A 26,748-nucleotide genomic window follows, 5' to 3' on the forward strand; every position below is an offset into this window, starting at 1 on the left:
TCCCATTAATGTTAAAAAAAACTTTTTGGAAAAAAAAAAATCTGACTTGCCTTCAAGTTGCTGTTACTAGGCAGATTTCCTAATCTGCCTAGTTCCTAGTCCGCGGTGGATCTACTTCCCTTCCTAACTCACCTGGCCTCCTGGGAAATGAGTGTTATCATTTCCCAGGAGTCTCTGGGCATTACAGTGCTACGAGCTTAACTACGCATGTGCGAGATCTTCGTTATCATAACAGGGCGGGACGTTCCTTCATCGCCGCCTGTTGTCATGACAACAATACAAACGAACGGCGCTACAAACGTTGTTTAACTGCGCATGCGTGAGATAGGTGCATGCTGGTTACCCAGCATGCACCTCTCGCCTGAAAACCAGGAACAGATAGTGACTGGGCTTCACATGCCCTTAAAATGGAAACAGCCACAATATCATGGGCGAAGATATTAAGTACGTTTTTATATTGCTAAATCGATCGGGAGCGGCTAATATATTTAATTGTTTGTATGCTATAGTAATGTGTGGATCGTAAAAAACAAATAAAAATTATGGCCGGACTTCCCCTTTAAATTCCCTTTCTTCCCCATTCTGATGCTTGGTTTGAACTTCAGCAAGTCGTCTTCACTGTGTCTACCTAAATGAGTTGCTGCCATTTGGTTGGCTGCTTAGCAATTTGTTTTACAATGCAATTGAACTGGCGTACCTAATAAAGTGGCCAGTGAGTATATACAGTATTTCACAAAAGTGAGTACACCCCTCACATTTTTGAAAATATTTTTTTATATCTTTTCATGTGACAACACTGAAGAAATTACACTTTGCTACAATGTAAAGTAGTGAGTGTACAGCTTGTTTAACAGTAAATTTGCTGTCCTCTCAAAATAACAAACGGCTATCAATGTCTAAACCGCTGGCAAAAATGAGTACACCCCTAAGTGAAAATGTCCAAATTTGGCCCAAAGTGTCAATATTTTGTGTGGCCGCCAGCACTGCCTTAACCCTCTTGGGCATTGAGTTCACCAGAGCTTCACAGGTTTCCTCTTTCACTCCTCCATGACGACATCACGGAGCTGATGGATTTTAGAGACCTTGCACTCCTCCACCTTCAGTTTTGAGAATGCCCCACAGATGCTCAATAAGGTTTGTGTCTGGAGACATGCTTGGCCAGTCATCACCTTTACCCTCAGCTTCTTTAGCAAGGCAGTGGTCATGTTGGAATACTGCCCTGCGGCTTAGTCTCTGAAGGGAGGGGATCATTCTCTGCTTTAGTATGTCGCAGTACATGTTGGCATTCATAGATTCATGCCGGCAGCTCCAGACCATGACACTCCCACCACCATACTTGACTGTGGGCAAGACACACTTATCTTTGTACTCCTCACCTGGTTGCCGCCACACACACTCGACACCATCTGAGCCAGATAAGTTTATCTTGGTCTCATCAGACCACAGGACATGGTTCCAACAATCCATGTCTTTAAGACTGCTTATCTTCAGCAAACTGTTTGTGGGATTTCTTGTGCATCATCTTTAGAAGAGGCTTCCTTTTGGGACAACAGCCATGCAGACCAATTTGATGCAGTGTGCGGCGTATGGTTTGAGCACTGACAGGCTGACCCCCCCACCCCTTCAACCTCTACAGCAATCACTCATACATCTATTTCTCAAAGACAACCTCTGGATATGACGCTGAGCGCGTGCACTCAACTTTTTTGGTTGCGGATGGCGAGGCCTGTTCTGAGTGGAACCTGTCCTGTTAAACCGCTGTATGGTCTTGGCCACCGTACTGCAGCTCAGTTTCAGGGTCTTGGCAATCTTCTTATAGCCTAGGCCATCTTTATGTAGAGCAACAATTTTTTTTTTCAGATCCTCAGAGAGTTCTTTGGCATGAATTGCCATGTTGAACTTCCAGTGACCAGTATGAGAGAGTGAGAGCGATGACACCAAATTTAACACGCCTGAGACCTTGCAACACTGAGTCACATGACACCGGGAGGGAAAACGGCTAATTGGGCCCAATTTGGACATTTTCACTTAGGGGTGTACTCGCTTTTGTTGCCAGCGGTTTAGACATTAATGGCTGTGTGTTGTTATTTTGAGGGGACAGCAAATTTACACTGTTACACAAGCTGTACACTCACTACTTTACATTATAGCAAAGTGTCATTTCTTCAGTGTTGTCACATGAAGATATAATAAAATATTTACAATAATGTGAGGGGTGTACTCACTTTTGTGAGATCATGTATATATTACTGACTTCACCATACTGCCAACAGAAAGTCACATCTGTCCAGTTTTCTGACAGCAGATCTATATTTAGAAAACAAATTGTCGCCTTAAAGCTACCAGAATACCAGTTCCTGGCTATGATTGATTGATATCCTTAGCCATATTATTGTGATGAAACCAGATTGTGGACTATGACTGCTCTCAGCACAGTGACTTAATGGTTTATCTCCCTGGTTACAATGTACCCCAGGGATTTCTCTTTCTTACAAGTGCATGGCGATTTCTTTAGAAAATTAGTGTTCCATGATTTCTGAAAAAAAATTAAACAATATAGAGATGCACTACTTCCTTGGAATAAAAAAAAGAAAAGAAAAGCTTTACTGAGAATAATGTAGCACAGGGGACAGTCTTTGACATCCTTCTGAGAATGCTAGTTGCCTGACAACGTCAATAGAACTAGTATGCAAGCCATATCCTGGTTTGGCCGCCGTAACATATTGACAATTGACGCAATGCCTAGGCTACTGTACTTGTTACAGGAATTACCAATCAAAATGCTCCGGACTTTCTTCCACTCTGTGCGTACACGGTTTATCAAGTTTATATGGTACGGCAAACTTCCATGTATTGGTAGGAATATGATGTTAGGCCCAAAAGGTGGTTTGGGTTTCCCTGATCCGGCCTTGTACTAGAACGGTGGTCCATGTGACGAGGGTGGTAGATTGGTGGAGGCACAAGACCCAAAAATTGTGGGTCACACTTGAACAAGAGGCAGCAACAGCACCACTTGCAGGTTTACCTTGGGCTGTAAAACAATGCGTCTCTTATCTTGCTGCCCATTCACTAATTGGACCTACCCTGGTGGATGAAGACACTTTCTGCGTCCACAAGGTTGGCTGTCAGCACATACCTTGCTTTCTTGCTCATCCAATCCTTTGAACCATTGAAGAGCTCTTCAGCTATCAATTTTTTTGCATTTGCTGCCTAACCCCACGTTATTCCGAAGGTAGCTACATCCTTTTGTGGAGATGTGTCTGGGAGAGGGCCCTATTCGTGGATCACTTTCCACCTACAAATCTCTTAGATCTATGGGTACAGACTGACCCTTCCTTTCTTGTTAAATGGGATAGGGACTTATGAGCCACTTTCTCCGGTCCTCAAAAAGAGCGCATACCGTATTTTCCGGCGTATAAGACGACTGGGCGTATAAGGCGACACCCTAATTTTCCAGGAAAAATGTTGGTTTTGGGATATACTTACTGTATAAGACTACCCCCTTCTTACTAGTCTTTCTGGAAGCTGAGGGGTAGCCAGAACCGCTGACAGAAACAGGCTTTTTCAAATCTCACTGTGCCATTAGATTACATTCCTCACTGTGTCATTACATTACATGGCCCGACTGTGCCATCACTTGCTCCCACTTGCCCCTCACTGTGCCATCACTTTCCCCTCACTGTGCCATCACTTTCCCCTCTCTGTGCCATCACTTTCCCCTCTCTGTGCCATCACTTTCCCCTCTCTGTGCCATCACTTGCCCCCTCTCTGTGCCATCACTTGCTCCCACTTGCCCCTCACTGTGCCATCACTTGCCCCTCTCTGTGCCATCACTTGCCCCCTCTCTGTGCCATCACTTGCCCCCTCTCTGTGCCATCACTTGCCCCCTCTCTGTGCCATCACTTGCCCCCTCTCTGTGCCATCACTTGCCCCCTCTCTGTGCCATCACTTGCCCCCTCTGTGCCATCACTTGCCCCCTCTCTGTGCCATCACTTGCCCCCTCTCTGTGCCATCACTTGCCCCCTCTCTGTGCCATCACTTGCCCCCTCTCTGTGCCATCACTTGCCCATCTCTGTGCCTTGAGCTTGCCCCCACTGTGCCTGAACTTGCCCCCCAGTGCAATCACTGAAAACAGTGCCATCACTCACTCTTTTTCTGAATAGGCGGTGCGGTGCGGTGACAGTCTCCGTGCTGCGAGCGTCAATGATTTAAAAGGCGCGCCTTCTCCTCAGACTGTCCTGTGTTAGGCGGAACACAACATTTCCCAGCAGCGCCTCTGTTCTGTGTTCCGCCTATCACGGACGTCTTCTCATCTCGTCCGAGGATGATAAGGCATCTGTGATAGGAGGAACACAGAACAGAGGCGCTGCTGGATTTGTGTTCCACCTATCACAGAACACTCTGAGGAGAAGGAGCGTCTTTTAAATCATTGACGCTCTCGCAGCACGGAGACCGTACCCGGCATATAAGACGACCCCCGACTTTGGATGCATTTTTTTGCATCCAGAAAGTCGTCTTATACGCTGCAAAATACGGTACTCTTTTGTACACAAGTCTTCCCTATGTAGCAGATACCAAGAAACCACTTACAAAATAGTGAGCCACTGGTATAGGACCCCATCAGTTCTCGCCAAGTTATTTCCCCAACAAAGTGATCGCTGCTGGAGGTGCGATACATGTGCGGGCAATCTCTTGTACATTTTTTGGGATTGTCCAGTTTTGCGTACATTCTGGCAACCAGTACTTAAACTAATTCACAAATTTACAGACATCTCCCTACTTGATGATCCTGCAACAGTTTTGTTTAATCTTACTCCCCTATCCAGGAAGCGCTACTATAAGTCCCTACTCAAACACTTGTTAAACGTGGCCAACGCTTGTATCTCTAGCATGTGAGAACAACAAGCGGGCCTGACGGCTGCCCTGACGGCTGCCCTTAGAGACAAAACTGAGGAACATAAGACCAGATGGTTCTACTGGAACCTCCTTTAGTTTCTCTGATGAATACCCTCAGTATGTATGAACTGTTTCATTCCAACCTCATGATGGTCTACTCGCGGGTTAATAGTATTGACTCCCCCACCCCCCTCCTTTTTTCCCCCCTCCTTTTTTTTTCTTGTTAATTTATTTTCCTGCATAATCCTTGTTAAAAAAAATCACCTTATGGCACGCACAAACCCAGGCGGATACACGTGGTTTCTGCATACTTTTATTTATTCATTGTAAGACACTGTTTAGTGCGCTGAATTTTTCTCAGCACTTTGCTCCGTGATCACTAGTGGAGTCTCTCCCAACTCGATGTGCCAGCTTACATAGCCTTATTTGGCTTGATGTAAGATACACCAGCATATTTTGTGTCTTTTTGATTGATGCAGTTTTGTTTTTGTATGAACACGGTTGCCTCTTCTATGTTTTTTTCAGATTCTATTGTTTACTGTCTTACACTGACCGGAAATGTACACTGTGCAACTGTAAGCAGTCCATGTACTATATCATTGCTATCCAATACAAGCCATTAAATAATTAAAAAAGAACAAGTATGCAGCCAAAGTGGTTGTAAAGGCAGCAGCCCTTCCAGACCCCCCACAACACTTACCTGAGCCCCTTTTCGATCCAGGGATGTGCACAAGAGCAGCGGCTTTCCTGGGTCTCTTCCTTCTCATTCGCTAAGACACCAGCTATCAATCAAAGCCAGTGAGCCCATGAGGATAGAGCAGGGGCAGGGCCGAACCACGCTCCATGTGTGAATGGACGCTTAGAGCAGCGGCTAGGGAGCGAGCCTGCTTGAGTTCCCCCGTAGCAAGCGGCTTGCTATGGGAGCATTGGGCCGGAGGGGTCAGGAGCACTGGTGGGGGATCCGAGAAGAGGAGGATTGGGGCTGCTCTGTGCAAAACCACTCTTTAGAGCAGGTAAATTATAACTTGTTTGTTAAAAAATAACCTGCCTTTATTATCACTTTTAAGTCATTTGTAAACTCAGAATTCCTAATCTGCGTATTAGTTTCTGGTCATTAACTCCAGTAAGTATTGAGGGTGCTCAGCCAGGAAATGTGTATTTTCAGAAGAGAAGGTCTTATTTTTCAAGAGCTACGCTACCTCCAGGACATTCAGAGTTCCCTGTAATGATGTTGGGAGTGTCCCCTGACCAGAAGGGTATGTTGGCACCAGCCTTTGAAGTCAATGGTGCTGTGTCTTATCGCCAGATACCTGAGCGCAAAAGTGCTATAACATTTACCTGCCATTTACCTGCTATTTGCCTATTTGTTGCTGACTCAGAATGACCTTACTACTCTCTAGCTTGCTGCCCACCAAGAACCCTGATTGAAACTGACTACTCTCTTGTCTGCCACCTTCCATGACCCCTGTCTGGACCCAGCTACTCTTTCTACCACCTTGTGAACTCTCTCTACAACATTGCCCTCCTACTTCAAAAATAACCATGGTAGGGTGACCCTGCCGGCTGTGACCTGGTACCAGTTCACAGCAAAGAAAATGATGGTCCGATGGGGTTTCCTGCCTATCTCCACCATCAGAAGCTCTGGGAAAGACTAACTGCTATTTTGATTCCGCGCCTTGGGTGACAGCTGCCAGCGGGAACCATAGCATGAACAATGACAACCTTTCGTTTTAACACTTTGTCACTGACATAGAACTAGTACAGTCTCTATTTACGCTGTTTTTAATGGTATACTTGTTCCGAGTCAGGACCTAAAAAATATTGAAACTAGTGGATCTGAAAAAAAAGGCAAGCAGCTAGCATTTCAGAAGAGGGTCAGCAAGAGCAGCCCCTGTTCTCTCCTGACAAGTTTACTTATGGAGGTTTATTTTTAGGGTTGCAGAGCTTCTTTCCTGTCAATTTTTTTTCTTTTAATGGTTTTCAGCACAGATACACATTAGCATTTTGTCACCCATCTGTCCTTTGTTTTGTTTTTTTCTTATGCAGAAACAAAGCAGAGATTAAGTCTTCTGTAGAGATAATGGAATACTCCCCATGCTTGCCGGTGGGAAAAATATTGTTGTAATCAGTGCATACCCTAGTACAGGATTATTTCACACACACAAAACAAATTGGTTGCCTAGCTGTGTAAATTTAGAAGTGAAGAAAGTTGCCTATTTGCTTATATAGCCCCTTTGTCTCTCATAGGCCTTTTGGCTTTCCCATATAATAGAATGCATGCAGACTGAGCCTAATAAAACTACTTCTGCTAGCATGAGAAACTACAGATAAGACCCATCCCATTGTACACAATGTCTAGTCAGTTATTAATCAAAGCAGAACTTCACCTTTTTTTCTTTTTCTTTTTTTTGAGGGCGAGCAGCTTCCTAGTTTTATCAGGTACTTGATCCCTTTTCCTCTCATAGCGCCTAGGCGATCGGGGCAAATTTTCTCGCACATGAATAGTGGGGAGTCAGACGGCTTCCCTTAGTAAACATGCCGGGGGACCCATATACCGGTGAAGAACCAGCCTGGAGCTGGAACCTTGGACAGGTAAGTGTCCTTTTTTAAGCCTAGGTTCATATTGGTCTGATTTGGCTTGTCAAATTGTATGCCAAACTGGTGGCTATTGCCGGCAATAGCACCGTCCAAACCAGTGTGACGCCACACTGATTCCCAAAAGCAGTTTCTGCACTACTTTTAGCAAATTCGAGTGCGATTTTTCAATAGACATATGTGAAGAAACCCGCAACCTGTGAAATTGCACTCGAAGTCGGACTGCATTGCGGGGTTGAAATCGTGCGAGTTCAGCTGAACTCGCATGAATTCTAACCCGCAGCAATGTGAACCTAGGCTAAAAGTCAGCAGCTACAGTATTTGAAGCTACTGACTTTTCCTTTTTTTTTTTTTTTAACATCCTCTTTAAGTACTTTGTGCAGACATTACCCAAATTTAACCCCAAACCTAACTCTAAAGCATTATCATTTTTTTTTATCTTGCTCCTGCAGCAAGAAACTGCTTTTATTTTTCTGTTACATCATCTCCAGGCTTGAATATACTTGCAAGGTACCACTGAAAGCTCAGTTCCTGTGTAGGCACACCCCCAGAACTACATCACCCAAGAGCCTTTTTATCTACACGTAGATTGTGAGTCAAGGTAGCAGAATTGTTTTGCTGGCAAATAAATCCAGTTCTAAGGCTCAGTAGACAGAGCCGACAACAATTCTTAACATTTCCGTGAAGCTGAGGCAGCGTTTTAAGCTCACTGGATTTTAGGCAGGCAGGCAGATAGCCGCCATCTTGCATAGTTTTTAAACCCTTGTTAATCTGGGAACCAGGCCTTTAAGGACATCTTAATGCTGAAGGTTTTTCCTGTGCTTCCCGATCACTGTGACTGTCAGTGACAGTAGTCACATGATCAGGAGGCCCATCCCATCGGTTCTTGTGTGTAAACAGTGACTGGGAGCTGTTGGTGACAGCTAGATCACAGTGCTGGGGGTGTGTGATTGAGTGTGCTTCCAGCACAGAACAGTGATGCTTGCTATACTTGTATATGTGGAAGCAAGGTGTTAAAGCCCACCTCCATTCTGCCACATATACTGTTAATGCATACGCCTGGCAGGAAGGAGTTAAAAAGAATAACCATGGAGAGAGTTATGCATGTATTGGACAGATTGTACTTCATATGTTTTATTGTTTGTTTAGACATACAATTTACCATTTTGTTGGTTAGATTAAAGTAACTGGTAAAAAGGGTTGACAAATTAGGTTAAAACCTCAATACTGCTGTCTCATTAAATTGTAGGGTTGGTAAACCTGTTGTTAGTGTTAATCTGACAATTGCTATGGGATTCCATGCTTACTAGACACTTGTGACTTCTGTCACACATCCCCTGGGTGCGATGCAGTCATTACCTGCTTTGGAGCTGCACTTCTATGTTGCCAGTTTCATTACCTTCCGATAAATATTGACAAAGCATCTTCCTGACCTTTTGATGACGGACATTTCTGGGATCCCGGGATTCGTTAAACCTTTGATCTCCTGCCATTAGTCTGCAACATTTTTGCTGTGGTTCGAACCCAGCCCTGGGACCAGGTCCCTCAAGGATTATGAACCTTCAAAGAACCCGCCTTCCAGCATTTTGTTTCATGTCTGCCGTTCATAGCCTACATTACCTCAGTCTTTATCTGTTTTTACATTATTTAAGCATTCTTCTCTCTCAAATGACAATGGAGCGTGAGTAATGATCAATTAAAATGCTACGCGCTGTGCGCGACTGCTTAAAATCTCCAAACCATCGCTCTTCAGACTTTCATGGGTGAGTGTGCACAGATAGGGTTATATGTGATGAAGACACAAATGTTTTGTCTGTATGACTCTGGCAATTAAAGGCTTAAAGTATATACAGTATGTTACCAAAACTTTACGGGAAGCATTCAAAAACCTTGTCTGTTTTTTATTCTCTTTGTCCCCGCTGAGAAGATTTACGCTCTTTATTATTCTTTGTGACCATAGTCAGAGTTATGGGAAATCCAACATTTTTCACAGAAGCAGGAAGCAACGGTAAATCTAACAATGGTGACCCTCGGTGGCAAATGCCTAAGAGGGGGATATCTTACTTTGGAAAGTTTTCCACTCACTTCCTTTTGTTTGTCTACTACCCAGGCCGGGATCATGAGAGTATGGTGGGACGAGGCGCAGGATGCCACCCATCACAGCCAGTTTTTTTTAATGGTACTATCCCCAGTAGTTTATAAAGCAGAGCTCCTCCAATAAATGCAGAGAAAGGGACTTTACAGTGAGCAGAAAAAGATCCTACTGGTATCATCTGTGCTCTGAATTTCTTTCAGTCCTCTCTATTCTTGTTGGTGAAACTTGTTGCGTCTTTGTTTTTTGTAGAGTGCTCTTGGCTTCCAGACTGTGCTTAATTGCTAAGAGCAATTACTTTTTCCCCAGAAAAATGAAAATCCTTAAAGGTATTTGAGCACTTTTTTCTCTATTATCACAGAGGCATCCTCTCCTTCCACAGTCTTTTTTCTTAATGTTGGTTTCAGCCTTTGGCAGAAGTCAGACCAAAAAAAATCAAACGGTTTCCTCAGAGAATTCTGTTTTCTTTCTTCGCAATCTCCAATATCACCAGCAGGTTGGACTGCAAGTAACATTTAAAGTTTGGATTTGAGTTCAGGTAAAATCCTGGGATCCTTCTAAGGAGTTCTTACTTCCGCTTATATCAGGGATATGCAATTAGCGGACTTCCAGCTGTTGCAGAACTACAAATCCCATGAGCCATTGCATGACTCTGACAGCCACAAGCATGATACCCAGAGACAGAGGCATGATGGGACTTGTAGTTTTGCAACAGCTGGAGGTCCGCTAATTGCTTATCCCTGGCTTATATGGTAAATCCTACCCTAGTAACATGGAAGGATTGCTAAGGGATTCCCAGTGCCTGTTAAACCTTTTCAATTTGTCCAGTCATGCAACGTAGAGTGTGGGAGCATCTCTGTGCCCAAAAGACACGGCTGCTGCGTACAGCCGCCCAGACTAATGAATGGCCGCATATGGGTTTAAACAGTCGCTTGAGCAAACTTTTGCATGTACATGGATGTACAACCCTGGGTGTTTTCAGGAGTGTACAGTGTTATGCATTTGCGGGTTTACACAAGGAGTGTGTACCATTTTTTTGTTTTTAATTGACCATTTTTATTTGATTTTTTCCAAGACCGAGTATGGGAATATTTTTTCTCATATAGTCGCGGATACCAATTATTATGCATATTTATTTTGAATGCATTTATTTTTTACACATAACGCCCAGCTTATCTGCCCCCTGCGATATAGGCACACATTCACAGTGCGATATGTTTGTCAAGTGCAATTCCAATGCAAACTTTTAGAAATCACAGCTGTGCCCAAGCCGGTTGTTAAGGAGCAGGGCCGCAAGGTCCTTAACAACCAATAACTCATCAGCTGTCCCTTTTAGTCGCTCCCCCCTTTCCTGGATTGACAGGCTCCATCCTCGGACAAAGGTCTGGTATGGATTCGGGGGGGGGAACCCCAAGTTATGTTTTTCTAATTTTGGAGTGGGGTTCCCCCCTAAAATCCATACCAGACCCAAAGGGCCTGGTATGGATTGCAGGGGGGACCGCTGCACTGTTTTTATAAAAAAAACTGAGACAAGTACTTGGTAAGAGTATAAGAGCACTGTGCAGAGCAGCAAACAATCTTCGCAAGCTCTGTATAGACAATAAGAAAAATGGTAAATATGTAGGGGGAACAAAACACTGGGGCGAGGACAGACGGCGGTAAAGCGCCACTATTTTTGTGGAGGTTTTCTGCCGCTAGCGGAACACTTTTAACCCCCGCTAGCAGGTGAAAAAGGGTTAAACCTGCCCGCAAAGCGCCGCAATGGGCAGGGGCGGTGTACACACCGCTCCTTCACCGCTCCAAAGATGCTGCTTGCAGGAGATTTTTTAACGTCCTGCCAGCGGATCACCTCAGTGTGAAAGCACTCGGGCTGTCACACTGAGACTGCAGGGGAGGCGTTTTTCAGGCGCTTTACAGTCGCTATTTTTAGCCCAAAAGCGCCTGAAAAACGCTCAGTGTAAAAAGGGTCTAAGCTCACAGGTGAGCAATTCAACTACCAACAGAAGTTGACAGGAATAACATATTTTGTGTTAGAACATGAATATAAAACAACAAAAACATTGTGAACATTGGGAGGTGGTCATCTATACGATCACCCCTTGAATTAATAATAATAAAACCCAAGATTTCAAGATCGAGACAACCTTAAATGGTAATCCTTGGAAGTAGGCCCACCAGGTAGGAAAGCCCACATCCCCCGCACGGTTTTTCTTCCAAATGTTTTATTTATTTTGTTTACATTTCAGCTGTCGGTGGGGGAATCCTGATGAGTCACAGTTGTTAAAGCGGGAGTTCACCCATAAAACAATTTTTCCCCTTAGATGGATGCTCGTTTTGTCTAGGGGAATCGACTAGTTGTTTTAAAATATGATCCGTACTTACCGTTTTCGAGATGCATCCTCTCCGTCGCTTCTGGGTATGGGTCTTCGGGAGCGGGCGTTCCTTCTTGATTGACAGTCTTCCGAGAGGTTTCCGATGGTCGCATCCATCGCGTCACTAGTAGCCGAAAGAAGCCGAACGTCGGTGCGGCTCTATACTGCGCCTGCGCACCGACGTTCGGCTTCTTTCGGAAAATCGTGACGCGATGGATGCGACCGTCGGAAGCCTCTCGGAAGACTGTCAATCAAAATAGGAACGCCCAGTCCCGCAACCCATACCCGGAAGCGGCGGAGAAGATGCATCTCGTAAACGGTAAGTACAGCTCATATTTTAAAACAACTAGCCGATTCCCCTAGACAAAACGAGCATCCATCTAAGGGGAAAAAGTGTTATATACGGGTGAACCCCCGCTTTAAGGATGCAACCAGCTGTGATTTCTTAAAGTTTGCATTGGAATTGCACCTGACAAACAGAAATCGCGATGTGAATGCGCACCTAAATCGCACTGAAACGAGTGGCATTCCACCGCAGCATTGTCAATTGGTAATTGGTTTTAGTATCTAAGCGTTTGCAAGTAAAAGTACTCGTGCAAATGCTTAGCATCGATACTGGTATCGGTGCAGCGCTAATCCCAGGCACAACGTAATTTTACGTTGTGTGCCCAAGTATATATGGCCCAAGTCATGTACAGTTAGATATTAAAAGAACATATTCATTTTTTTTTTAATTGTATGCCTTTATAAGTGTCAATTTTACCCAATGAAATACCCCTTATTTGTTTTATTTTGTTTTGTTTTCGCTTTATCTAAATTTGTAGATACAGCTGTCATTAGTTTCTGAAGAATGTTGGCATAGATCCTAGAGTTCACAGTGGTCTACAGTTCCCCCATGTCAACAAGCAGAATTTGAACGTTTCCCGTTATACACAATGCATAGGTCATAAATACTGTTTGTGTGAAGTTTCATCTCTTTAATGCTGTCCATTTTGAGATGTACATTGCTGTAGTTGCAGAATTGTGTTTCAATTGAATTGCAGGTGCTGTTACAGCTTAGTAGAGATTGTGCTTTTGTTTGTCTGGGTTTCTATTTCTGGTATAATTGGCTTGATGGAAGAAGTCCCATGAATTTGCAGATGTATTACATTTCCAAAGCGTTTGCTGCAGTTCTGTCTGTGCAATAGACCATTGCATATCACAAGAATACATTAGTGCTGCCTTATATTTTGATTATGAGATCTTATGATAGCCTCAGCCTTGTTTCTGTACATAGTTCCCTTTGGTTTGGGGATCAATGTAACTTGTGTTTTTTAAAAGGGCATGTTATGTTGGGCACATTTATTCATTTTGATGTATGTTATAAAACGAGCCAGTATTTTTTTATTGGACACTAATATTTGCATTCACTATATATCTACATATCTATTAAAAAATATAGAAATTGCTTCGGCATAGTCTGATATCTTTTAATATAATTATATTATAAAATGTTGTTATACGCACAAAAGTGCTTGACAAACATGCATATAATATAAAAGAAGAAACCTGCTGCATCCATTGGATAACAACTGTGGAAGATGAGATAGATACAGTTGTTAGGTGGAGGCAGAATAGGCTTCTTTGAAAAAAAGGTTTTCAGGGATCGCCTAAACGTGAAGATAGTTGGAAATAGTCAGTCGGACAGATTGGGGTAAGGAATTCCAAAGTATGGGAGAGGCTCGGGAGAAGCTCTTGAGGAGAGTATGGGAGGAGGTAATGAGGGAGCTAGAGCTCACGAGATCTTGGGAGAATGAAGAGGACATTTGGTTGCTATTTTGAGACAATGTTAGTGATGTAGCTGGGGACCGAGTTGTGGCTGGCTTTGTATTTTTTTTTTTTTTTTATTTGTTGGGTGAGTGGCAGCCAATGGAGGGATTGGCAGAGAGGAGTAGCAGACGCTGAGCAGTTTGTAAGGTAGATGAATCTGGCAGCAGCATTCATGATGGACTGAAGGTAAACCAATGAGGAGCATGTTGCAGTAGTTGAGGCGAGAGATGACCAGGGAGTGAATCAGGAACTTTGTGGTGTTGTAGAGGTTAAGGTGGCATGTGTGTGCGTGCGTGCGCGTGCATGTGAGATAGTGACCATAGAGTTTGGGGACAGGATTTGATGTGTATGTACAGTATGCTTGGCACTGCTCAGATTGCAGTAATATAAATGGCTGTAATAAATGGTAAATACTGTATTTATAGGCATATATCACTCACTTTTTCACCCTGCATATAGTGTGTGTTCGTGTTATACGCCAATACTGCAATTTGGACTGTCTGGGAGAGAACATGGAAGGGGGCGGGACGAGCGCCGTCAGATTACATACAGCGATAATCTCCTGTTTACTGAGTGGCCTCTGTAATAGGAAGTCCCATCTCCTGGACCGGTATTGGATCAGTGTTCTGTCTGTCATAGAAGCCGGTCCAGGAGGCGGGACTTTGTGTTAAAGAGGCTGCCGACTAAACAGGAGATTCACGCTGTATGTAAACTGACGGCGCTCAACCCGCCCCCCTCACTGAGATGGGCAATGATCAGGCTGCATTCATGACAATGGGAAGGCTGCAGATGGGTATTAATAATCAAGCTTCATTAATGGGCAGTTGTGAGGCTACAGATGGGCATTGATGGGCAATTGTGAGGCTACAGATGGGCATTGATCGGGCTGCATTGATGGGTACTGACCCTTTTTTTGCTTCAAAGTTCTTTATTTAAAATAAAATAAAAAATCCTGAAACTTCCCTCTTAAAATGAAGGTGCGCGTGTGTGTGTTCTATGCTGATAAATACGGTATTTAATCCCATTGAAATATTGGAGTGACCTCTGGAGAGAAGTATTTGAACAGCAGAATGTTATCCGTTCATCATTTTATTTGTGACAATTTACATTTTTTTATTACTATGTCATGCCACAGAAAGATTTGACCCGACTCTCAGCTGAAAGTCAAGGCCTGGTTTCCTTTTTATATCTGCAGCATTCCTCATTAAAGTACGCTGCAGTCAAAAATGAAAATAATGTATTTTTACACAACTTTGTTTAAAGCGGTATTCAACCCAAAACCAAAAAAATTATATATCGCAGCTCACCGATCCTTAGTTGTGGTGGCTGTATTCGTGGTCTTTTTTCCCACCTCTGTTTTCACCTGGTGATCTGGCCATTAACACACCTCCTGTATTAGAGTGCCCCCACCCTGGATGAAGGAGAACAGGGGCACAACAGCAGCATTGAGGGCCTGGGGGAAGGGGAGTGTTTGGTGTTCTAGCAGATTTAGATACACTAACACATTGAAGCCAAACTCCAGCTCACACTGCAGTTACACAAGCAGTAACAGCAACATTTTTTCTTTGGGGATAAAGGTTTTATATGAATAAATAAAAACGGATCATTGTAAGCACCCCTGTCAGTGGTAAATGGTTTGTCTCAACACTTGTGTTGTAAAACAGACTTGCTGGCTGGATCACGAGGTGAAAAGAGCCAAAAAAAGAAAACTGATGCAGTCATCACATCTAAGATTTGGTAAGGAGCTGCAATATAATACATTAGGGATGCACCAATACCATTTATTTTACAGCGAGTACCAATACTATTTTTGTAGTACTTGCCGATACCAAAAATTTTCTAATTTTTCAATATGATACGTGTAAATATATGTTAAAGGTGTAAACATATTAATGAACAAAGCAAACAAAAACAAACAAAAAAAGTTTTATTTTATTAATAGTTTAATTTATGGAAGTGAAAAAAAAAATCAGCAGGAAAATATTTAAATGGGGAAGGAGAAAAAGGTGTTAATTAGGGCTGATTGGAGTACATTGAGTTAGTAAGGGGTTAAATAGAGTAACATTTAAAAATCATTTTTTTTTTACTTGAAAGGTAAGTACAAGGTCATCCCTTTGATCTGCAGATGAATAAACAGAAAGATACAAAATTAAACAATGTTTCTTTTTCTTTTTCTGTTTTAGTGGCTGAGCAATGTTGTTGTAAGAATGCTTTTAAAAAAATAAATACATTTACAGTTTCAAAACATTCTTTACACTTCAGCTGTCAAAGGGGAATGCCCCTGACAGCTGAATGAGTCATTGGTTGTTAAGGACGCAGTGGCCCCGCTCCTTAAAGTGATTGTAAAGTCTTATTTTTTCTATTAAAATAACAAATGTGTCATACTTACCTGCTCTGCACAGCGCAGCCCGGATCTTCCTCTTCTCTGGTCCATAGCTGGATCTCCTGGCTCCTCCCTCAATTTGAGTGCCCCCACAGCAAGCAGCTTGCTATGGGGGCACCCGAGCTGCAGCTCTGTGTATCTATTTAAACACAGAGCTATGGTTCGGACTTGTCCCATCTCTCTCTAGATTGGCTAACTAAGTTTGACAGCAGCGGGAGCCAATGTCACCGCTGCTGCGTCTCAGACAATCAGGAGGGAGAGTCACGGACAGCCGAGGCAATTGTGGACATCGCTGGTTAGTGATGGGGCTCAGGTAAGTATTAGAGGGGCTGCTGAACACAGAAGGCTTTTTATCGATGACGGCAGAAAGAAACAAGCCCGACAATATCAGTTTCAGGGATCGGAGCAATTGCACGAGTAACAATACTCGTGTAAATGATTAGTCCCGGCATCGGTGCAACCCTTTTGAGTTTAATACCCATATAAGTTGTGAAGGGAATGGCGAAGATGTGGAACCAACGTCAGGTTTTTATTGTCTCTGGCCTTGCTGGGGAGATTGTCGCCTAAAGCGAGGCGAAATCCCAAATTTTACAGCTGTGCATAGAAATGTTATCACAAAGGGAATGGTTAAAAGATCCATGTATTTCTCTGGACTTGCCTAGGGGATTACTGCCAAGCAAACAGATAATGATTAGAATTGGATGACGTGTCCCCCTTGGCAGTATTTTGTCAAATTTTGTCAGGACTGTGTAGGCTTCGGCTGTTTTGTGATGCTCGCGGTGATGTCAATGGGATCTGACATAAATCCTCTCTGTGCCACTGTAGCCAAGTTAAAATAATAAAAATCATTCATGGTTTTAGGAAATTTGAAAATGTATAGTTTTAATTTTAAACGGCAGCATTAAAACCAGTCATTATTATATTTGTTGTTCACTTCAGAAATCTCACAATGAAATACTTTGTGTATTGCTTTACTAAGAAGGATTTTTTTTTTTTCTAGTTGAGGATGGAATTGGGAAAGGTTAGAACCTGTCGGGTTAAAGGGGTTGTAAAGGTAAAAAAAAAATCCTAAATAGCCTCCTTAGTGCAGTCCTCCTTCACTTACCTCATCCTTCCATTTTGCTTTTAAATGTCCTTATTTCTCACTTCCTGTTCTTCTGTCTGTAACTACACACAGTAATGCGAGGCTTTCTCCCTGGGGTGGAGTGTCGTGCTCCCCCCTCCCTTGGACTACAGGAGAGTCAGGACGCTCTCTATGTTGCAGATAAAGGAGCTGTGTGTTAGTGGGTGTCCTGACTCTCCTGTAGTCCAAGGGAGGGGGCGAGCACGACACTCCACACCAGGGAGAAAGCCTTGCATTACTGTGTGGAGTTACAGACAGAAGAACAGGAAGTGAGGATTTCTCAGAAGAAATGAGGACATTTAAAGGCAAAATGGAAGGATGAGGTAAGTGAAGGAGGACTGCACTAAGGTAAAGGAAGCTATTTAGGGAAAAAAATGTTTTACCTTTACAACCCCTTTAAATAAGGTCTTTTGATTTAATTACATGGGTAAAATGGATATAATTTGAGTTATTTGCTGTCTTCTAAACTTTAATGTTATACCTATATACTCTGACTAAAGAGTAATAAAGAATGTATAAAAAAAAAAGAACCTGTTGGGTATCTGTGTTGCTGTTGGTGAGTTTCCCCCATTTCCTGTCTGATAAATCTGTGTTACCAGAACAGGAAATGAGGGGCCACCTCTCAGCGGTGGCGATACATACAACACACAGATCAAACCATTCTTCATAGAATCTAACAATATGGTCCAATCCATGAATTATGGATAAGACACATATTGGGGGTTATTTACGAAAGGCAAATCCATTTTGCACTACATGTGCAATTGGAAGTGCAGTCGCTGTAAATCTGAGGGGTAGATTTGAAATGAGGGGAAGCTCTGCTGATTTTATCATCAATCATGTGCAAGCTAATGCTGTTTTTTTATTTGCCTTCGGATCTACAGCGACTGCACTTTCAAGTGCATTTTCACCTTCGTTGCGTTTTTAAGTACACTAGTTGTGCAGAGTGGATTTGCCTTAACCACTTAACGCCCGCCGAACTCCTATTTACGTCCACAGAATGGCACGTACAGGCAGATGGGCGTATATATACGTCCCCGGCTTCTAGCGGGTCGTGGGTCCAATCGGGACCCCCTCCGCTGCGTGCGGATTCCCGCGGGGAGCGATCCGGGACGACGGCGCGGCTATTCGTTTATAGCCGCTCCGTCGCGATCGCTCCCCGGAGCTGAAGAACAGGGAGAGGCGTATGTAAACACGGCTTCCCCGTGCTTCACTGTGGCGGCTGCATCGATCGAGTGATCCCTTTTATAGGGAGACTCGATCGATGACGTCAGTCCTACAGCCACACCCCCCTACAGTTGTAAACACACACTAGGTGAACCCTAACTCCTACAGCACCCCCTGTGGTTAACTCCCAAACTGCAACTGTCATTTTCACAATAAACAATGCAATTTAAATGCATTTTTTGCTGTGAAAATGATAATGGTCCCAAAAATGTGTCAAAATTGTCCGAAGTGTCCGCCATAATGTCGCAGTCACAAAAAAGATCGCTGATCGTCGCCAATAGTAGTAAAAAAAAAAAAATTAATAAAAATGCAAAAAAAATCCCCTAATTTGTAAACGCTATAAATTTTGCGCAGAACAATCGATAAACACTTATTGCGATCTTTTTTTTACCAAAAATAGGTAGAAGAATACGTATCGGCCTAAACTGAGGAAAAAAAAAATTTATATATGTTTTTGGGGGATATTTATTATAGCAAAAAGTAAAAAATATTGAATTTTTTTCAGAATTGTCGCTCTATTTTTGTTTATAGCGCAAAAAATAAAAACCGCAGAGGTGATCAAATACCACCAAAAGAAAGCTCTATTTGTGGGGAAAAAAGGACGCCAATTTTGTTTGGGAGCCAGGTCGCACGACCGCGCAATTGTCTGTTAAAGCGACGCAGTGCCGAATCGCAAAACCTGGCCTGGGCATTTAGCAACAAAATGGTCCGGGGCTTAAGTGGTTAAGTAAATAACCCCCTTTGTGTCATTGAGCAATTTTGCATAAAACAGATTGATTTCTTTGTTGGTATTCTGAGTAGATCTGTGAATGGTCACCATAGCAGTTCTAATTCTTCCCTGCTGTATCCAAAACTAGAAAGAAAATGTTGGTTTAGATGCACTTCAGGACAAAGTGTAATAGCAAAGATGTCATCATAAGTGTGTTTTTACTGATGTCTAATTGGCCAATGCCTTTGACTTCATTTTACACCTTGTTCTTAAATTGCCATATTCTATTACCAGTAAAATAATGTGCTTGGCGTGTAGCTGCCAGGGTTGTATACATGTTCCTGTTTAGAATTAATAACTGCACATAGAATATTCATTGCTGGTCAGATACAATTGTAGCGTGATTGAAAAGCCCAATTCACCATTGTGATGAACAATGGGGGAGGTTTTATCAAGTCACAGCGGGGAAGTTCAGCGTCTACGGTGTGGAGTAATGCAAATGCTCCATTCAATACCTGCCAGCACGTTTTTAATTATTTTATTTTTCACAATCCTGCAAATCAATGAGCATCAGTGTGTTTCCGGTCTGATTTAAGCTCCACCTGTCTGATGCTATGTGTGCTGAGCTGACAGCCAGGCTTGTGCAGTGTTAAGTGCACAGCTTGCTGCCCGCTGCCTCCCCTCCCACCTGACTCCTCAGCACTGTGCATTAGCCCATTCCTCCTTAGCAACAGTGAGATCATCACAGACTCTTTCATTGATTTCTCACTCTCCTCCTCCAGCTTTTCCCATTTTACCCTGGCCGTTCTCCCACGATGAGGTGCTGGTTTTAGTGCTACCTAGGCCGGTGTCTCTCCAGGCTTTCTAACAGCTTATTATATAAAAAAAGAAGCAATGTATTTAAAGTGGGACTCCGGCCTGGGTGGCTGGATTAGCATGCCGGCTGTGACTGATGTCTTCAGATATTCCTGTATGGTTTGCTGGTCTTCTAGGGAGAAGACGAACGTGGAGCAAGAACTGACTGAGAAGGAGGAAACGGTGAAGAAGAGGACCGGCGAGGTTCAGGTAAGGAAAAGTATTGCTTGTCTGCTGCTGTTATCATTGCAATGTACACTAAAGGAATGTAGGGGAGGTATATGTCCAAACAGGGAGCAGTGGTGGTTAGAGGATCTCTAATGTATTAAAGATGATTTAGTTTGTGGTGGAGGCTAGTGAGTTGAATTGCCAACTGATTATCTTTTGTCTCTCAGGCATATTCCAGTCAGATCTCTTAGACTGAGTTTTAAGTCATCTTATTTGCGCTACAGCAATTATGAGGAGGTCTCATGCTCCCTATTGACATAAAATTTCTAGTAATCTGTATGAAAACGCAGCAGGAAGAATGGGACGTTCTGCTGCACCAGTAGTAGTAAAACCATCTCTATTGCAGCAGAAGATATGAGACTGCTTCTTTCACAAAAGAACGTGGCTTTTTTTGGCCACTAGAGACTACATGGGAATCTCTCTCTGCCTTGGTAGCATGTCTGGCCTCCTCTGCCTGTAGAAAAGAGAAGAGTTGCAGCAGGAGAGGCAAGATTTCCACTGATGCAACAGGAAAACAGATACGGAAAAGTAGTGGGGACAGAGGTAGGAGCTCGAGCAGGGAGACTGAGATGAGGGATACAAGAACAAGAAAAATCTGAAAAACAGAAAAATCAGGAAATCGGTTTGGTCTGGGCTGAGCTCTTAAAATATGTGTAAACGGAGTCACTGAAATCTCATGAGCTTTTAACATGTTAAAGTCATTTCAATGTCATTTGTTAAATTTGCATTAAAATAACTAGTGATTCTGCCATGAAGATCCTTGTGCAGGCACTTCCTGTGATGGGGCGATCGGGCCCTCTTCATGTGTCCCAGTTTTTCTCCTGTATTGTCAACCTGTCCCTTCATCAACCAAAGGAAACTTTTATGTCCCAATGGACACTACAAGCATCTGTGCTGATGAATATTGTAATGGAGCGCCAGATCAAAGGATAAGAGCCTGATGTCATTTATTAGTTTGTCCTAAAAAAAGAGAGACTCCCTCTTCATGAAGGCTTCAATAGGAACCTTGAACTCAAAATTGAGCTTTCCTGTGTAAACCTGTGCAGGGAAGCTCTGTGTTTTGGGACAGCAAAGTAAGGCTGCTTTCACATTGGGCAGCGGAGGTGCGGTGACGGTATAGCCGTGCTATTTTTAGCGCCGCTATACCGTCGTATTTACCGTGATATTCGGGCGCTAGCGGTGAGGTTTTAACCCCCGCTAGCGGCCGAAAAAGGGTCAATACCGCCCGCATTGCGGGCGGTATTACCGTGGTATCCCATTGATTTCAATGGGAAGGCGCGGTATAGGAGCGGTAAACACCCCGTTCCTATACCGCTCCAAAGATGCGGCTAGCAGGACTTTTGGAGCGGCCCTGCTACCGCACCGCTTCAGTGTGAAAGCCTTTGGGCTTTCACATTGAAGCCTGCAGGGCATGATTTTTTCATGCGGTATAGCAGCGTTATTTTTAGCGCTGTACCGCATGAAAAACGCCTCAATGTGAAAGGGGTCTTAAGCTCAGTATACACAGGCCGAATGTAGGGCGTCACCGGCCGGTTCAATAGAAACTGTCCGACATTCAGCCTGTGTATATGAAAGGCGGCCTTTCGGCCGGCTTCTGTCGAGTGGGTCTCCCAGTCAGCGCCCTTCGCCAATGGGTTGAACGAAAAAACAACTAGTAGTGTGTACTAGGCTTTACTAGCCAGCAGAATCTGTGTGAGGACTTATGTTGATTACTCACACCTATACTGCTGGCCAGTAAGTTTGGGTACACATGTAAAGTTTTATGTTGTTCGACACAGCGGTCTCAAAAAAAAAAAAAACTGCGCGTTTGCCATACTAACTAAGCGATGTTGGTGCAGCGATCCTACCCGCTGTGCCTTTGTGTTCTGACACTGGGATTGTCTTCCCACTAGAACACACTGATCAGTGCTGGTAGCTTCTGGCTGCCAGTGCTGATTGGATGCTGGTTTTCCCTTCGACAAAAGCTGGTCATTAGGCCGGTTTCTGTTTGAAGACAACTGTACACACTGACCGAATGTCGGCCGCTTGCTGTTGAACCGGAGGATACCAGCCCATATTCAGTTTATGTGTACTTGGCTTTACTCTCCTGATCCAAAATGGTGTTTCCCTGCAGAGATTCACACAGGAAAGCTCTATTTTAAGTCCATTCAAGTTTTTCAATTTTAACTGAAGCCTTGGTGAAGGGGGAGTGTCTCTGACCCCTGAAATACGTTGGCGCAGTTTTTTCATGGTCAAAATTTTCAATTCATTGTAAAAAAGACAGTTATAGTACAAGCAGCCTAGCTGGTGGTAGCTGTTACAGATCAATACAAAATTGTTTATACAGTTAAGCAGTGGATATGATTGCATCTTATGAATCATATTTGGTACTGAGGCGGAGATTTCAATAATGGGAATCAACAGTTATTTGTTTAACAGCAGCGAGATTGAACTGCTTGTAAAGGGGGTTGGCAGTGTTTTTTAGTACAGAATACCAAAGGGGAGTTCCACCCACTTTTACAACTTTGTCTTAAAGGAATGAAAACCACTCGATCTTGGATAATTATTATTTTAATTTTATGAAGTGCCTTGTGTACTTCTGTCCCTGCCTCGCTGCGGCCCAGTGCGTCAGGTCCTCTTCTCCCCCGTTGCCTTCTGGGACCTTTGTGTGTCCCAGAAGATGACGGGGCCCATTCAGGAAGTGCCGCGCAGTGGGCAGTAGAAAAACCGGCAGTAAAGCCTGAAGGCTCCACTGCCAGTTTCCCTTAGTTGGAATGGCGGCGCCTGCTCCCAGTTCGATGGACCGATCTGCCTCGGGGGGGCCAACATCGCTGGCTCCCTGGACAGGCAAGTGTCCTTATTAAAAGTCAGCAGCTGCAGTGTTTGTAGTTTCTGACTTTTAAAAAAATATATATATTTTTGGCTGGAACTCCTCTTTAACTTGGACTGCTTTTATCCTTTAGTCGGTTGCTCCTTCCACTTCTGCATGTTTTTTTTTTGTTTTTGTTTTTGTGACTTTCTGGGGTACCCACTGCAGGGTAGCATTGTCTGTTTTCATCAGCCTAACCTGATCCAGTGAGCTCTTCAAATGTTTGTGCCCCCTCACTACTGTGTATAACTCACATTAAAGTCCCAGCACCTCTTGGATGATATTTCTTCTTTGGAGCATATTGTAAAGGTCCACCATTTAAAACCATAGGGAAACCCGCCCTGAGAAATGATCAGCAGCAGTTGCTGGAGCAAGTGCCTGTTTACAGGAAATGGCTGCAGCAACACAGGATTAAAAATGGCTGAAACCTTTTTAGTTTTACTGTTATTTTAATGTTTCTTAATGGTGGTTGTTTATAGACAATGATTTAGCAAACTAAGGGGCCAATTAATACCAGAGCATATGGCGCTCTCTGCTAGGCGCCACAATGTTACTTCACACTGCTGCCTGCACTTTACTTTTACTTTGCTTTATGCTGCAAAGAGAACTCTATGATTGGAGGAGAGACTGGTCACGTGACTTTGAGGGCCCATTCACAGTATTGCATTGCAGAAACACATTTTGAATGGCTCAGTCCAATGCAGCAAAGCTCAAAATGCATTCAGATGGAGTGTATTGCCAGAAATGGTGCTAGTAAGCTGCCTTCACTCAATGCACGTTAATGCACTGGATAACGTCCATGTACTATACATCGCAATAGTGTGAATGGGCCTCACAGGTCGCATAACTGGGCTTCTTTTTATTCTTTCATGTCAATATCACTCTCTTGCTTTGGATTTTCAAAGCGCAATGCACATTTTTAAAGTACCCCGCTGTGTTTAATAAATGTGCTATATGTATTTTTTATATCAAAGCAGTGGTGTTTCTTCGGTAAGGCTATGCCACTGTTTTATAAATGGAGACCTAAATGTCATTCAGTTAGGGTTTATAGATCATTTTTAGTAAACGGTGCATCGAGCAGCCCTGTGCAGCAACCCACAGCAGTGAATAATGGAAATCGGGTTTTGCTAGCCTTGTCGCCAAAAGTTGCCACAAGGGAAGGGATTCAGTTAATTTGCTGGGCTTTCCTCTCACTTTCTGTTTAGCTATGGGACAGGAAGTGAAAGGAAATCTCTGTATTGGGGCACAGATGATGAAAAAAAAATCTGAGGGGTGATCACTCTTTTGCTCTATCCAAAATGAAAAAAAAAATTGCCTATAGTTCTACTTTGACTTGTGTCCTTTTGGTCCTGAGTTTCCTACCCATTGTAGACTGGTAAGTATTTTCTCTGCAGTTGTCTTTAGAAGTGGTTTGGTGATCTTCTTCTGCAGGTTATAGCCTCTATCCTCATGGATTATGACACTCAATGGTGATTTTGATGGTTTAGGCCATAAGATCGTTCAGCTCCCCCTAGCAATGATTCACGGGTGAAGGGGCTATAACTTTTTGAGTACAAGAATGTTGAATTGCTAACTGGCTCCTATGAGAAAAGACTTCGGGGTAGATCCACAAAGAAAGTACGCAGGCGTATCTACTGATACGCCGGCGTAATATCAAATTTCCCACGTCGTATCTTTGTTTTGAATCCTCAAAACAAGATTCAACGGCATCTGGGTTAGATCCGACAGGCGTACGTCTTCGGATCGTAGATGCAATTCTTCGGCGTCCGCTGGGTGGCGTTCCCGTCGTAATCCGCGTTGAGTATGCAAATTAGCTATTTCCGACGATCCACGGACGTACGAGCGGCCATCGCATTCTTTTACGTCGTTTCCATTCGGCTTTTTTCGGCATATAGTTAAAGCTGCTATTTGGTTGCGTACACAATGTTAAGTATGGCCGTCGTTCCCGCGTCGAATTTGATTTTTTTTTATTTCGTTTACGTAAGTCGTCCGTGAATGGGGCTGGACGTAATTTACGTCCACGTCAAAACCAATGACATCCTTGCGACATCATTTAGCACAATGCACGGCGGGAAATTTAGGAACGGCGCATGCGCAGTTTGTTCGGCGCGGGGACGCACTTCATTTAAATGAAACACGCCCCCTACTTGCCGCTTTTAAATTCCGCGCCGTTACGCCGCGAGAGATACACTACGCAGCCGTAACTTGCGGCGCAAATTCTTTCTGGATTCAAACCAAAGCCGGGTAAGTTACGGCGGCGTAGCGTATCTCCGATACACTGCGCGGGTGCAGATCTATGTGGATCTGCCCCTGTATGTTCAATTTTGATTGTGCAGTCTGTGCAACTAGATCCCAAATTGGGTCCTATAATTCAATTATAAAGCCTAATCTTTTTTTTTTGTTTGTTTGTTTTTTTTGTTTTTTTGTTTGTTTTTTTTTGTTTTTTTTTTAATTAATAACCCAGTTGTAATATAGAAAAGATTTTTGCTTCAATATTCACCTTCAGTCCATAGTTTTCCCGCAGTAATTTCTTTCAAGCCACTTGAAAACCTTAGTCTTGAGGGTTAAGTGACAGCTAGTGTCATAAAGCCCACGTCTTCTGCACTCAGGCTGAATTGCACCCATCCTCTGGGGAATTGTCGCCATGAAGACTGGACTCCAGAGCGTTACGGACTTGACATGTTATTAGATGTGTGCCATTCAGTGCAGCAGAAAAGATCTCCCTGCACTACTGGCAGAAAGGAAGCGGTAGGACCTGTGATGTCATCGAACTAGCCAGAAGACCTGTGGGGAAAATTTAAAGGGAGTTGGGGGGACTTCAGAGTCATAAACTTTAAATCATGCCTTTTAGGGACTACAGTGGTGATTTTTTTCCACTATAATTTGCAATTCTGCTTAGCTGCTATGGCCATTACAAAGTCAATTGTAGTGTCCAATTGTAGTGTCACCCTTCCTCAGTGTTTTCCGTATTCAAAATATTAAATGGAAAAGTGTATAAATCTCGCACCTATTAAAAAAAATATATACATTTTTTAAAATATGAAATAGCTGGAGAATCCTTAAAGTCTCACCTCCGTTTATTTATTTATTTTTTTATAAAGGGTTCTGTTCACATTTTACTTTGTCCCGTCTTCTTATGTCTAATGGCTAGCTGTGAGGGAGAACAGGACACCCCCCCTTCCTCTACGGCTGTTTGACAACACCGCTATCAAAGCTGAAATGTTCCAGGTAAGCAGGCAAGTGCTTGCAGACAGGGAAATGCCATCTGTCAAAGTAGCCATCATCTTGGTAGCTATGCTGTCGGTCGGCAGTAGACGGAAGAAGAGTGCTTTGTCCAGAATCACAGCTAGCCTTGGAGAGCACATAAGAAGATGGGGCAAAGGACTACATGTACTTTTGTCCCCTGGAGACACAGGACACAGTAAAAAAAACTGGAAGGGAGACTTTTTCTAGAACTAAAGGAAGTATGTGTCCATTGAGGACCCTTTCACACTTGTGCGACTTGTCCTGCTACTTGGGACTGCAAAGTCACATGACAAGTCATACCCCATGATTTCCAATGAGTACCATTCATATCTGTGCGACTTCATGTCAGTCCCTGTACTACTTTA

At 43.4% G+C, this 26,748-nt stretch overlaps 1 protein-coding gene across 7 annotated transcripts in view; it reads left to right on the forward strand.

Moving 5' to 3' along the window:
- Nucleotides 1-26,748, forward strand: part of EPS15 (epidermal growth factor receptor pathway substrate 15) — a 158,655-nt gene that overhangs the window by 90,401 nt on the left and 41,506 nt on the right. For all 7 annotated transcript variants that reach the window (XM_040360496.1, XM_040360498.1, XM_040360494.1 and 4 more), the window contains one exon: nucleotides 20,199-20,271. In XM_040360496.1, the coding sequence (XP_040216430.1) occupies nucleotides 20,199-20,271 (73 nt within the window). The remainder of the gene's footprint in view (nucleotides 1-20,198; nucleotides 20,272-26,748) is intronic.

The sequence above is a fragment of the Rana temporaria genome, chromosome 7 (genome assembly GCF_905171775.1).
Source record: "Rana temporaria chromosome 7, aRanTem1.1, whole genome shotgun sequence".
In the NCBI taxonomy this organism is placed as follows: domain Eukaryota; kingdom Metazoa; phylum Chordata; class Amphibia; order Anura; family Ranidae; genus Rana; species Rana temporaria.